The sequence below is a fragment of the Diospyros lotus genome, chromosome 8 (genome assembly GCF_014633365.1).
Source record: "Diospyros lotus cultivar Yz01 chromosome 8, ASM1463336v1, whole genome shotgun sequence".
Classification (NCBI taxonomy): Eukaryota; Viridiplantae; Streptophyta; class Magnoliopsida; order Ericales; family Ebenaceae; genus Diospyros; species Diospyros lotus.
In genome coordinates this window covers 5,470,120-5,483,589 of record NC_068345.1, presented here as the reverse complement: position 1 = coordinate 5,483,589, position 13,470 = coordinate 5,470,120, and the positions used below count along the sequence as shown (strand labels likewise).

The following is a 13,470-nucleotide window of genomic DNA, read 5'->3' as shown; positions in this document are numbered from 1 at the left end:
ACCTTATTAAATATTGAGGTTGATACGGACGCTATCATATACCCATCACCCCACTTGCCTTGGGTTACCCATTGGTATAAGTAAAACTTGATATAAATAAATGTCTCCCAAGATTGAGTCTAGTGGTTGGGATCTTACACGAACATGATCTCCATGCAAAGTTTGCATGTCTCATTTTCGATTCTAGCCAGCTACGTCTCCTGTGATTTACTCTCTCTGTCAAAATCAAGGGGCTGAGCGATAAGGGCGCCAGTGATCGAGCGTAATTTAAAAAAAAAATGATATAAATAATATTTATTTATAGTATCTAACAAAAGAAATGAATTTTTATGGTTAGATTTATTTATTTATTTATATATATATATATAGAAGATAATATTTGAAAGAAATGACAATGGCATTTTTGCTAATAAGGAATGTTATGTTGCCGGAGTCGGCTTCTTTCACTCTCCTTTTAATTTGTGCATGTGAAATAAATATTATGTTATTTGATACGAGTAAAATAATAAGGCGTTAGAGAGTTAATTATATTAATTAATAATCACTTAATTTTACATTCTGTTATTGTTTGATTACTGAATTTTGAAATATTACATGTTAATCACTAATATTTTAAAATTATTATTATTTCATCACTAAATTTTAAAATATTATCTATTAGTTATTAATATTTCAAAATTATTTCTCAATTAGTCATAGAAGTTTAAGTACACAAGTGACGAATGAAAAACAGTTTTAAAATAGTAATAACTAATAGATAATATTTTAAAATTCAGTGACTAAATAGTAACAGATTTGAAATATTAATAATTAATGGATAATATTTTAAAATTTAATAATTAAATAATAATAAAATATAAATTTAAGTGATTATGAGTATAATTAACGAGACGTTATAAGTGATTATAATAGTTTTGGTGTACTATTATTGCTAAACCACAGTATCATATATACATAATCAGGGGTCTCTCTGCCCAATCCCACGCACGTGCCATCGAACGTGCGTAGTCGAGTAATGTAGCTGTAATCAGTTCTCATTCCCACAAATAAATGTGTTTTTGATTTATTTATTCAGAATGGTTTTCAACAAACAGGTAATGAAGGCTTGCCGTGTGGCAACAGCATTAATACACACACATCTATCTATCTATCTATCTGCCAGAGTCCCACCTTCTTTTGGACTTCCCCTTCCATCTATGCCCACAGTTTCCTCTTCTCCCCAAAACCACTGCACCCCTGGTTTCTTTCCTTTTATTTATTTTCTAATTTTGAATTACAAAAAACACCTCCTACTTGCCCGTGTTTTCTTTTCCCTTATTTTGAGGCTTAATTATTTGAACCCTTTCCTTTGACTGAAACCAACAAGTCATTAGCCGATAAAGTTCATTTTCCACAAAAGATCAGGGACATCTATTTCCAGTGGCAAAACTGTAACAAATAGCGCTTGGAAGGTCGAATGTATAATATGGGCTTGTATATATTTTGGGCTCAGCTAGATTCCAGCAGCCCCAGAGAAGAAAGAAAGAAACATTAGGTAGCCATGCGGTGCTCTGCCCTCTCACTCCACCGCCCTTCTGCGTGGCAGCCATCTGGCCTCCGTCTCCGCCCCCGCCCCCGCCCCCACCTCACTCTTTTCCGCCCGCCGCCGATATCCGCCGTGGCACCCTCACCAGTACCGAGGCTCACCCACTCGCTGCCGCCGGAAAAGGCAGAGGTCTTCAAGTCCCTGGAGGGCTGGGCTACCCAATTTGTCCTCCCCCTCCTCAAGCCCGTGGAGCAGTGCTGGCAGCCCCAGGACTTCTTGCCCGACCCGGCATTGCCCTCCGACGAGTTTGCCGACGCGGTTTGGGAACTCCGCGACCGGACCTCCGGCCTTCCGGACGAGTACTTCGTGGTGCTGGTCGGCGACATGATCACTGAGGATGCTCTGCCCACTTACCAGACCATGATCAACACGCTCGACGGGGTCCGAGATGAAAGCGGGGCGAGCCAGTGCCCGTGGGCCGTCTGGACCCGCTCCTGGACCGCCGAGGAGAACCGCCACGGCGACCTGCTCCGATCCTACCTCTACCTCTCGGGTCGGGTCGATATGTTGATGGTTGAGCGGACTGTCCAGTACTTGATCGGAGCCGGCATGGTAAGCCCATTCTTATTTTAAAATAATATAATTATTACAAATTAGTAATATTAACCATTATCTTTAGTCAACTAATAAGGTTATTAAAAAATTAAAACAATTAATAGGATTGTTAAAAATGGGAAAACGCACCATGTTTTGATGAGCTATTTAATGACACCTTAAGTATTGCTTTAATTGCAATGGCATTACTATCCTTTCTGAATTGCATTTAGACCCCATTTTAAAAATGTCTTTAATACTTAATTTTTTTATTTTTTTTTGGAAAATGCACTTAATTAAGTGCGGTCTAAATTACATTTAGATTTCTTCTATTTTGAATGTTTAGTGATGAGCCCCAGTGATTTGGAAGTTCATCTTAAATGCCCCAAATTAAGGGTCTGAATATAATTTATTTGCGCTTAATTAACTATCATACCAAGGGAAGGGATCTTTTTGCAAACAAAAGCAAATCACAGGGATGTAAAAGACGTTTATTTAAATTAAAGTTCTCTCGTTGCAAAATGGTAAAAATCACGCGTTTTTAGTGCAATTTATTTAATTTTTTAAAATTTGAGCTGAGATGAGAATATCTGAGCCGTCGGATCTAACCCAACTGCACGCACTGTATCTGTACTTGGCTCTCAGGATCCGGGGACAGAGAACAATCCGTACTTGGGCTTCGTGTACACGTCATTCCAAGAGCGAGCCACATTCATCTCGCACGGCAACACGGCTCGGCTAGCCATGGAGGGCGGTGATCCGGTGCTGGGGCGCATATGCGGGACCATCGCGTCGGATGAGAGGCGCCACGAGATCGCCTACTCGCGGATCGTGGAGAAGCTTCTGGAGGTGGACCCCAGCTGCGCCATGCTGGCTATCGCCGACATGATGAGGAAGAAGATCACCATGCCGGCGCATCTCATGTACGACGGCCGGGACCCTCACCTCTTCGACCACTTCGCGGCCGTGGCGCAGAGGACGGGGGTCTACACCGCCGACGATTACGCGGACATCCTGGAGTTTTTGGTCGGACGGTGGGGATTGGAGAAGAGGGAGGGGCTGACGGCGGAGGCGAGGAGCGCACAGGAGTTCGTGTGTGGGTTGGCCCCCAGGATTAGGCGGCTGCAGGAGCGAGCCGATGAGCGGGCAAGAAAGATGGGTCCGCGTGGGGTCGGGTTCAGTTGGATCTTCAACAAGGAAGTGGCACTGCTTTGAGAATATAAAATGAATCAGGGACTAGAGTGTCTTTTGGCTTTTCTTCTTGTTCTTGTGTTTTTTAATTCCTTCTTGTCTAGTTTCGGTTTGTACTTAAAAAAAGTATTTATTTATTTATTTATTTTTGTCCTTTGTGGGTATCAGAAAGAGGCCTATTAATTTTATATTTTTATTTCGTCTCCATGGATTATATATATATATATATATTATTTTTTTATCTAACAAAAACATGATTTTTTCTTTTTTCTTTTTTTTTTCTTTTGAGATAGATACAAAATATTCAGTTTCCGTTTGATTTAATGTCCAAATTAATCCCTTTGATTTAATAATTAATAATTACCTTTGGCGATAAGTCTATTTCACCTGATCGGGTTTTAACCTGAGAACTCGTGGGGGATGGATTTGGGAAAGAGAGAGAGATGGAGACAGAAGAAGAAGCAGCAGCAGCGAAAGAATCAGGTGTGTCTCATCTTTCCTCTTTGTTGCCCATCAATAATTGTGTTGTCTTCTTCTTCTTCCTTTCTCACCGCTGCACCAAATTAAGATGCCCCTGTTTTTGTTTTGCACCCTTACTATCTCCTCTGTGTTTTTGCCGCGACCAAGGAAACCTTCATTGTTGTAGTTTGGTCCAAACTACTCTCGTCGTTCCGTTGTGCACAATCCAAACCGTCATATCCCCTTCCCCTGCCCCCACCATCGCCAACCAAAAATTGAAACTCAAACCCAATTGTCATTCACAACCCATACCATCTTTTTCTTCTGCTTCTTGTCCTTACTGTGCTTTGATTGCTAGTTCTATAAAGTCAAATCAAAAACTATAACTGACTTATTTGATTGGCCATATTTTTAAAGAAAAATGATCATTTTTCATGTAAATTTCAGTTTGATTAACTATATTTTTCAGGTAATTCAAATTTCAACTTTGATCACGTGAGGGCCTTTTTTCTAACAAATTCTCAGAGGGATGGGGGAGAATATATTTTCCAAGTAATTCAGACTCCCTTTTGACTCTCGATTGCTCCTTCATCCTCGAGTTCCTCTTCCCATTCGGCGTCACTCTTCCCCTTGTTCGTCGCCATCTCTGCGAAGACGACGAACTCTGAGATCTTCATCTCGTTCAAGATAAGCTTTTCGACCATCTTATGTTTTAATTTTTGATTTTCTCTTCCCCTATAAGCAGATCTGCAGCGAGAGATGGATAGAGAGGGAGGGCGAGCGAGCGAGCAAGAGGAAGCAAGCGAGAGTGACGGTGAGTGGTCGAGGGGTTTGAAGGGGTGAGCGACTAAGGGGTGGGTGAGCGATCGAGGGGTTTGAAAGAGTGAGTGGCGGTGAGCGACCGAGAGGTTTTAAGGGGTGGGCAGCTGTGAACGGTCGATGGTGAGTAGTCGTTTCCTCTCTGCCATCCTTTTCCCCTTTCCTCTTACATAGCTTTACAACAACCCTAAGACTCGACTCGACCCGATCCGACCCACAAACAACCCATCGTCGGTCATGTTCTTCCACTTTTCTTTCTTTATGCGATTCCATGCATATTCATTCATTTGTTGGAATATATAGAGTGATTTTCCTTGGAAGGCTATATGGACAGTGAAGCCTTTGAATGGCCTGAAGCTAATTTATGAATTTGATTTTTATGTTTGCTTGATTTCCCATTTTTTTAATTATGTTTGCTTATATAGTTTCTTCACATTTAGGATTGTTCTTTGGTTAAATAGATTTTAGGAACAAAATTTGTTTTTATCTTTTCTGGTAACTTATGAATGATTGGGTTGTTAATTATTGCTCATACAAGTTTTGCACCATATTTTCTATTTTTATCCATTGAATTTGTTGCTAACAAAACCATTATTTGTGTAGAATGAAGTTGCAACCATTCCCAAATGTTATGTTTTGATCAAATAATAGAGAATATGGGTTTGTTTGGGATCAATAATAAAGAATATGGATTTGTTTGTCTAGTTTCAAGGTTCATCAAGAAATGTACGTCGACGCCAACAGCAATGGCTGGGCTTATTTGGATGATATGACTATATTAGGCGTCATGATCGATATCTCTCTAGGGCTCTTCGTACAAATTGGGATTTTGAAAAAGAAATGACCATAACACAAATGTTTGGGATGAATGTCACAATTTGTCATAACCTAATTAGGATGAAAATAGGTCCCTTCCAAAGATTGCGTGCTCGTCTAAGAACATATGGATTGGATGATAATAGATCTGCCCCGTGTTGAGGAACAAGTAGCTATATTTAATAGATCTGCTCGTGTTGAGAAACAAGTAGCTATGTTTTTGCATATGGTTGGGCATGATGAACGTAATCGATCTGAAAACTTTACATTCTTTAGATTCGGTCACACAATTAGTCATTACTTCCACAAAGTATTGCGTGCTTACCTTGGATTATATCGAGAAGTTGTTGTTAATGCCACTACTCATAACTCACCTTACAAAAAGACAAATGTGAAGCCTTGGTATTCATACTTTCAGGTTAGATTTTCAAATTCCATTACATTTCTAATTACATTAAGTACTCGTGTTTCATTATCAATAACTAAAAAAATGTTTCCCAAAGAATGCTATGGGGGCCATATATGGTATGCACATCGCCGTGAATGTTCGACTAAAGGAACAAACTAGGTACCGTAATAGAAAACAAGTAATTTCTCAAAATGTTCTAGTAGATTGCACTTTTGACATGAAATTTACATATGTGCTCGCCGATTGGGAGGGATCGACACATGATAGTAGATTGTTAAGGAATGCAATATTATGACATAAGCTAACAGTACCTGTTGGTAAGTTGTATCCCCTATCTACTTCACGTTTTATGCTTTAGTTATAATAGTTTAATATTCACCATGTAATAAACCATTCTTTCATAGGTAAATATTATCTCGTCGATGCCGACTTTTCAATGGTTTCGAGATTTCTTACTCCTTACTGCAAGACTCGTTACCATCGTAGAGACATAGAGGGACAACGTCCTAAAAATAGTAAAGAGTTGTTCAACTTTTGACATTCATCTCTTCGTAATGTCATTCAAAGAATAATTGGTTTACTTAAAAGAAGATTCGCATACTTGCGACATCAACCCTACCATAACATTGAAACACAAGCAAAGATAATCCTTGTATGTTGTGCCATTCACAACTTCTTATAGACCGACGACGTTGAAGATGTTTGTGATGATGACTTAGACTTAAGTGACGATAAGGTTAACCCTACTCATGTCGACGTAGCTAAAAATGAAACAATTAATGCTGACATATCTTTTGCAACTGAAGCAGCGTGGTCTAACAATAGGAATACAATTGTTAATTTAATGTGGGTTGAGTATCACCATAATGATGATACTAGAGTAGACTACCTAGATTGAGTCTGATTGTTTTATGCTTTCTGAACTATTTATATATCAAACATGGATAACTATTGTGTTGTACTTCTTACATATCGGTACAGACATTATTTGGTTGGCCTCGTAATTAATTCGTATCTATGTTGTGATAATATAGCTTTATTTATTAAGATTGTATCTTGCATTAGTTTGTTCATGGATATTCAGCCTCAATATTATATGTATAGCCTCAATATTATATGTATAGTGAGGAGAACTTGTCTCCAATGATGTAGTGGATCAAATATTGTTTTTCTCCCTTTTTAGATAATCAGGTGGAAGCTTTGTTTTGATTTGAAAGATTGAATTCATGGCACACAATGAACAGTCTTTTGCAGCCCCATTTCTTGTGTCAAGAACTCCCGATACTCCAGGAGTTGAGGACATCAATGTTAGCTCTCTTACCGGGCATGTTAATGTGAAGGTCAAACGTGTGAGGTGGAATGTGTTGTATCATATTTTTTTATATATGAAAAAATATAAAAATTGAACTTAGAATGAAAATTCTTTATGAGAATCTCATATGTCGAAATAAGTTTTTCATATTTTGAAACAAGCATGATTAGTGTTTTGACGCGAATATTTAAATGTTTGAAAAATTCAAAATTCACGCATCATGTTTCGAAACTAAGTTTTCATGTTTCGAAACATCATTCTACCATATTTCTATACATATTTCGAAATATTTTTTGTTAAGGTTTCAATGTTTGCTAAGTTATTATGCTATATTTCGAAACCTATTGGAAATCTAAACATATGTTTCGAAATATATATAATATGTTTCGAAACCTCTGTTATTTCTGTCAGCTGAGCATTTAAAAAATATGTTGCATATGTTTTGATATATGTTTTGAAATTTTCATAACATGTTTCGAAACATTTGACTTTATTAGCAGAATATTTAAAAAATTGACATGCTTTTGCATTTTAATTCAAAAGCTATTTAAAAGTTATCTTTCGACTTAATCTCCATATCCTGATGTTTCAATTTCAAATATTTTGAAATTGGAGAATAACACATAATTATTTTGTTTTTAAAAGTATTGTCTCTAAGTGAATAATTAGCTGTAAAGGCTGGATGTTTCGAAACATGAGATGTATGTTTCGAAACCTCAGTGTAAAAGTGTGATATTTCGAAACCTATGAGGTATGTTTCGAAACCTACTTTATCATCTTGTCTCTAATGGTTATAATTAACCAAAACTCTATCTCTTTGACATATATATATCAATTCTTTGAAAATAAGAAGTACATCTCCTACAAGCACATATACGAGTATACAACAACAAGAGACATTGCCACATTCTCAATCACAAGTGAACGAAATCCTTTCAACAAGCTCTCAAAGAAGAATCATTCATTCAATTCCTGGTGTGCATTATGGTGTGAAAAAGAGAAGCAAACTGAAACCGACATCTTATCCTTCTAAGCTCTTCTCACCTCATATCAATAGGTTTGTACAACTATTTGATAAGGTTTTCATTACATTAAAACTCTTGGGTTGTAAAAGATAAGTTTTATTTATCTTGTTATAAGGTTTGAGTTGATCGTGTAAAAACTCATTGTGTAAGGTTTTAGGGTGAACCGTGGTAAAACCCTTGGTGTGGTTGATCATTAGTAAAAGTGATTGTGCTTGAAAATCCTTCAAGTAGGTAATCTTGAAGTTTGTGGAGTAGGCGAGTGCCGAACCACTATAAATCTTGTATGCACTTGCTTTACTATTTCTCTTACCTATTATCATTGTTCATGCTTTCAAAAGAATCATTTTCAAAAGTTAAAAGTTTCAAAATAAACAAAATAGAGAGAAAAGTTTCGAAACATACTTAACAGAAATATTGGTTTCGAAACATACTTAACAGAAATGTTGATTTTGAAACAAACTCCTTGATATTTTGAAGTATTGTGTTTTGCCATTACTAGGTCTTTAATCTATTGAAAAATTTACTCTAATCCCAATTCACCCCCCTTATGATATATTTGTCATCATTTAGAACTAACAAAATGATGTCATGGATGGCTTCTTAATTACTTCCCTAATTACCCAAGTGCTAACAGGTCACAAAAGAAGTGATAATGGCTTCTCAAGCTTCCAAGTGTCAAAGACAATTGATGTTGTCTTTGTAGGATCTGACGTTGTGGTGTTGGACAAAAATGTAAGGGCTTGGCTTGAAAAAAGAATATGCAGAAGCTCATCACTTATTGAATCTGAGTGGTTTTGGGTTAGATCCCGAGACTGGGTGTATAATGGTAGATCTGCTTGCTTTAGGAGAAGTTAACAAAGGTAAATTATTATATACATGTTTCACGTTTTGCTTGATTTTTTTTCCAATATATAGCACCTTTAACTAAAGTTGTTTTAAAGGGTAATCCTGAGTACGGAAGGTGGAAGACTAAGCTTTGTAATCGATATGAGGACATGGAGATCATATTTGGAAATGACTCTGCCACCGTGGATCGCGTTGTTACTGATTTTGACATTACTTCCCCGGCACCAGGTACTATATGTACTATAAAGTAGTAAATTTTTTTTTATACAAAATGAGTGGCATATTGTGTTCTTGCTGATTATTTTTTTTTTTTGTGCCTAAAAATAGTTGCTAACGAAGTGTTAATGAGGTGGACTCCCAAACTAAGAATGCTAATCCAAGCCCTAGCGATACTCGTAAGCGTAAATCTGATGATGGTACAACTAAAGTTCAGTGTAGATGTGTGCACAATATGGATGACAGTGTACTGGCTTTTTCACGCATTGCTAACTCTTCCATGAAGATTGCCAATGCTATGAAGATGCAAGCAACGTTGGACACGCTTAATCATATCAATTGGCCAATAGTTACGCAAAAATTAGAGTCTATAGATTTGGACATTGATGATGTCATACAAATGATGGAGATATTTTAAGCTGAAGAAGGTTTGGCAAGAGTCTTCAATCTGATGACAGACGTTTGATACATGCGTGCGTTGGTGCTCAAGAAGCTTGGACGTGACTTGCCCTCACCAGCATAGTTTATTGTGGGTTAGTACCTGTAATTTTTGTATGTAATGCTTATGGAAAACTGAGTCCACTTAAATTTTATGATGGTATGCTAATTTGTAACTCCTATAGCCCGCTATCTTTTGCATATAACATGGGCTCACTTCTTTTTCTTATCAGGTATTGTATAGTAGAAATAGAAGGTCGACTATAATGATAAAACTATTACAAGCATCTACTATACAATGAATGATGAGCAAAAAAAGTGAGCCCACGTTATATGCAAAAGATAGCGGGCTACAGGAGTTACAAATTAGCATACCATCATAAAATATAAGTGGACCCAGTTTTTCACAATCATTACATACAAAAATTACAGGTACCAACCCAAAATAAACTATGTTGGTGGGGGATGATCATGTGGGGGTGAGTTACGTCCAAGTTTCCTGAATACCAGCGCACGCATGTATCGTACGTCTATCATCAAATTGAAGACTCTTGCCAAACCTTTTTCTGCTTGAAATATCTCCATCATTTTTAGGACATCATCAACGTCCAGGATCATAGACTCCAATTTTTCGTAACCACCGGCCAATTGATATGATTGAGCGTGTCCAACGTTGCTTGCATCTCCATAGCATTGGCAATCTTCGTGGAAGAGTCGTCAATGTGTGAAAGAGTTAATACATTGTCATCCATATTGTGCGCATGTCTACACCGAACTTTAGTTGTACCATCATCAAATTTACGCTTATGAGTATCGCTAGGGCTTGGATTAGCATTCTCAGTTTGGGAGTCTACCTCGTTAACACTTTCGTCAGCAACTATTTTTAGGCACAAAAGAAAATAATCAGTAAGAATTAATACAGCATGCCACTCATTTTGTATATAAAAAAATATTTACTACTTTATAGTACATATAGTACCCGGCACTAGGGAGACAGTGTCAAAACCGGTAATAGCGTAGTCCCCAGTGGCAAAGTCATTTCCAAATATGATCTTCATATCCTCATATCGACTACAAAGCTTAGTCCTCCACCTTTCGCACTCAGGATTATCCTATAAAATAACTTTAGTTAAAGGTGTTATATACTGAAAAAAAAAATCAAGCAAAACATAAAATATGTATATAATAATTTACTTTTATCAACTCCTCTTAAACAAGCAGATTTGCCACTATATGTCCAATCTCGGGATCTAGCCCAAAACCACTCAGTTCAATAAGTAATGAACTTCTGCGTATTCTTTTTTCAATGTCTTCAATTGAGCCCTTAAATTTTTGTCCAACACCACATCATCAAATCCTACAAAGACGGCATTAACTGCCTTTGATACCTAGAAGCTTTAGAAGCCATTATCACTTCTTTTGTTACCCATTAGCACTTTGGTAACCAAGGAAGTAATTAAGAAACCATCCATGGCATCATTCCACCTCACATGTTTGATTTTCTCATTAACATCCCCAGTAGGACTAGGAGAGCTAACATCGATGTCCTCAACTCCTGGAGTACTAGGAGTTCTTAGCACAAGAAATGGGGCTGTAGAAGACTGTTGATTGTGTGCCATGAAGTCAATCTTTCAAATCAAAATTAAGTTTCCACCTGATTGTCTAAAAATAGGGAAAAACAATATTTGATTCACTACATTATTGGAGACAAGTTCTCCTCACTATACATAATATTGAGGCCGAATATCCATGAACAAACTAATGTAAAATACAATCTTAATAAATAAAGCCATATTATCACAACATAGGTATGAATTAGTTTCAAGGCCAACCAAATAATGTCTGCACCGATATGTAAGAAGTAAAACACAATAGTTATCCATGTTTGATATATAAATAGTTCAGAAAGCATAAAACAATCAGACTCAATCTAGGAAGTCCACTCTAGGATCATCATTGCGGTGATACTCAGCCCACATTAAATCAGCAATTGTATTCATATTATTAGACCACGTTGCTACAGTTGCAAAAGATGTCAACATTAATTGTTTCATTTTCAACTACATCAACATGAGTAGGGTTAACCTCATCGTTGCTTAAGTTTAAAAGTCATCATCACAAACATCTTTGACGTCGTTGATCCATAAGAAGTTGTGAATGGCATAACACACAAGGACTATCTTTGTTTGTGTTTCAATGTCATGGTAGGGTTGGTGTCGCAAGTATGCGAATCTTCTTTTAAGTAAACCAATTATTCTTTGAATGACATTACGAAAAGATGAATGTCGAAAGTTGAACAACTCTTTACTATTTTCAAGACATTGCCTTTCTATGTCTATACAATGGCAACGAGTCTTGCGGTAAGGGGTAAGATATCCCAGAACCATTGGAAAGCTGGTATCAACGAGATAATATTTACCTATGAAATAATGGTTTATTACATGGTGAATATTAAACTATTATAACTAAAGCATAAAACATGAAGTAGCTAGAGGATACAACTTACCAACAGGTACTGCTAGCTTATGTCGTTGTCATAATATTGCATTCCTTAACAATTTACCGTCATGTGTTGATCCCTTCGAATCGGTGAGCACGTATGTAAATTTCATATCAAAAGTGCAAGCTACTAGAACATTTTGAGAAATTACTTATTTTCTATTACGGTACCTAGCTTATTCCTTTAATCAAACATTCGCAATGATGTGCGTACCATTTATGACCCCCACAACATCCTTTGGGAAACATTTTTTTAGTTATTGATAATGAAATATGAGTACTTAATGTAATTAGAAATATAATGGAATCTGAAAATCTAATATGAACGAATGAATACCAAGGCTTCACATTTGTCTTCTCATAAGGTGAGTTATGAGTGGTGGCATTAACAACAACTTCTTTATATAATCCAAGGTAAGCACGCAACACTTCATAGAAGTAATGACTAACTGTGTGATCGGATCTAAAGAAGGTGAAGCTTTTAGATCAATTACGTTCATCATGCCCAATCGTATGAAAAAACATAGCTACTTGTTCCTCAACACAGACATATCTATTATCATCCAATCCATACATTCTTAGACGAGCACACAATCTTTGGAAGTGACTTATTTCTATCCTAAGTAGGTTATGGAAAATTGTGTCATTCATCCCAAACATTCGCGTTAAGGTCATTTCTCTTTCAGAATTCCAATTTATACGAGGAGCCTTAGGGAGATATCAGTCACAACACCTAATATGATCATATATAGTAAGCGTTTGCATGACCATCATCCAAAATAAGCCTTGTTGTTGATGTTGGCGTCAACGTACATTCGTTGATGGAGCCATTAAACTGGACAAACAAACCCATATTCTCTATTATTGATCATAAACAAACCCATATTCTTTATTATTTGATCAAAACATAACATTTGAAAATGGTTGGAACTTCATTCTACGCAAATAATGGTTTTGTCAACAACAAATTCAATGGATTCATTCTCAATAAGGACACCGTTTAAAGGCAAGCTAGTTGATCTTTTATTTTTATTGAATATTATACACTTATGAATTCAAGAATTAGAAAATAATGGTGCAAAACTTGTGAGCAATAATTAACAACCCAATCATTCATAAGTTACTGAAGAGATAAAAATAGATTTTATTCCTAAAATCTGTTTAACCAAAGAATAACCCTGAATGTGAAGAAACTATATAAGCAAACATAATTAAACAAATGGGAAATCAAGCAAACATAATTAAGCAAAGCAACAAAAGTGAACAATTTTTCATAAATTAGCTTCTATCCATTCAAAGCATCTTTGTTTAGAAGCATAAT

General features: G+C 36.6%; 1 protein-coding gene and 1 long non-coding RNA gene across 2 annotated transcripts; both read left to right on the top strand.

The window, feature by feature from the left end:
• Positions 1-1,501: 1,501 nt before the first annotated feature.
• On the top strand, positions 1,502-3,463 carry LOC127808751 (stearoyl-[acyl-carrier-protein] 9-desaturase 6, chloroplastic). Its single transcript, XM_052347337.1, has 2 exons — positions 1,502-2,137; positions 2,765-3,463. The coding sequence occupies exons 1-2, from the start codon at positions 1,541-1,543 to the stop codon at positions 3,332-3,334; spliced, it is 1,167 nt and encodes a 388-aa protein (XP_052203297.1). The 5' UTR covers positions 1,502-1,540; the 3' UTR covers positions 3,335-3,463.
• A 1,172-nt stretch (positions 3,464-4,635) lies between these two features.
• LOC127808752 (uncharacterized) lies at positions 4,636-9,879 on the top strand. The gene is made up of 2 exons (XR_008024968.1): positions 4,636-9,224; positions 9,324-9,879. It is a non-coding gene; the product is annotated as an uncharacterized LOC127808752 (long non-coding RNA).
• The last annotated feature ends 3,591 nt before the right edge of the window (positions 9,880-13,470 follow it).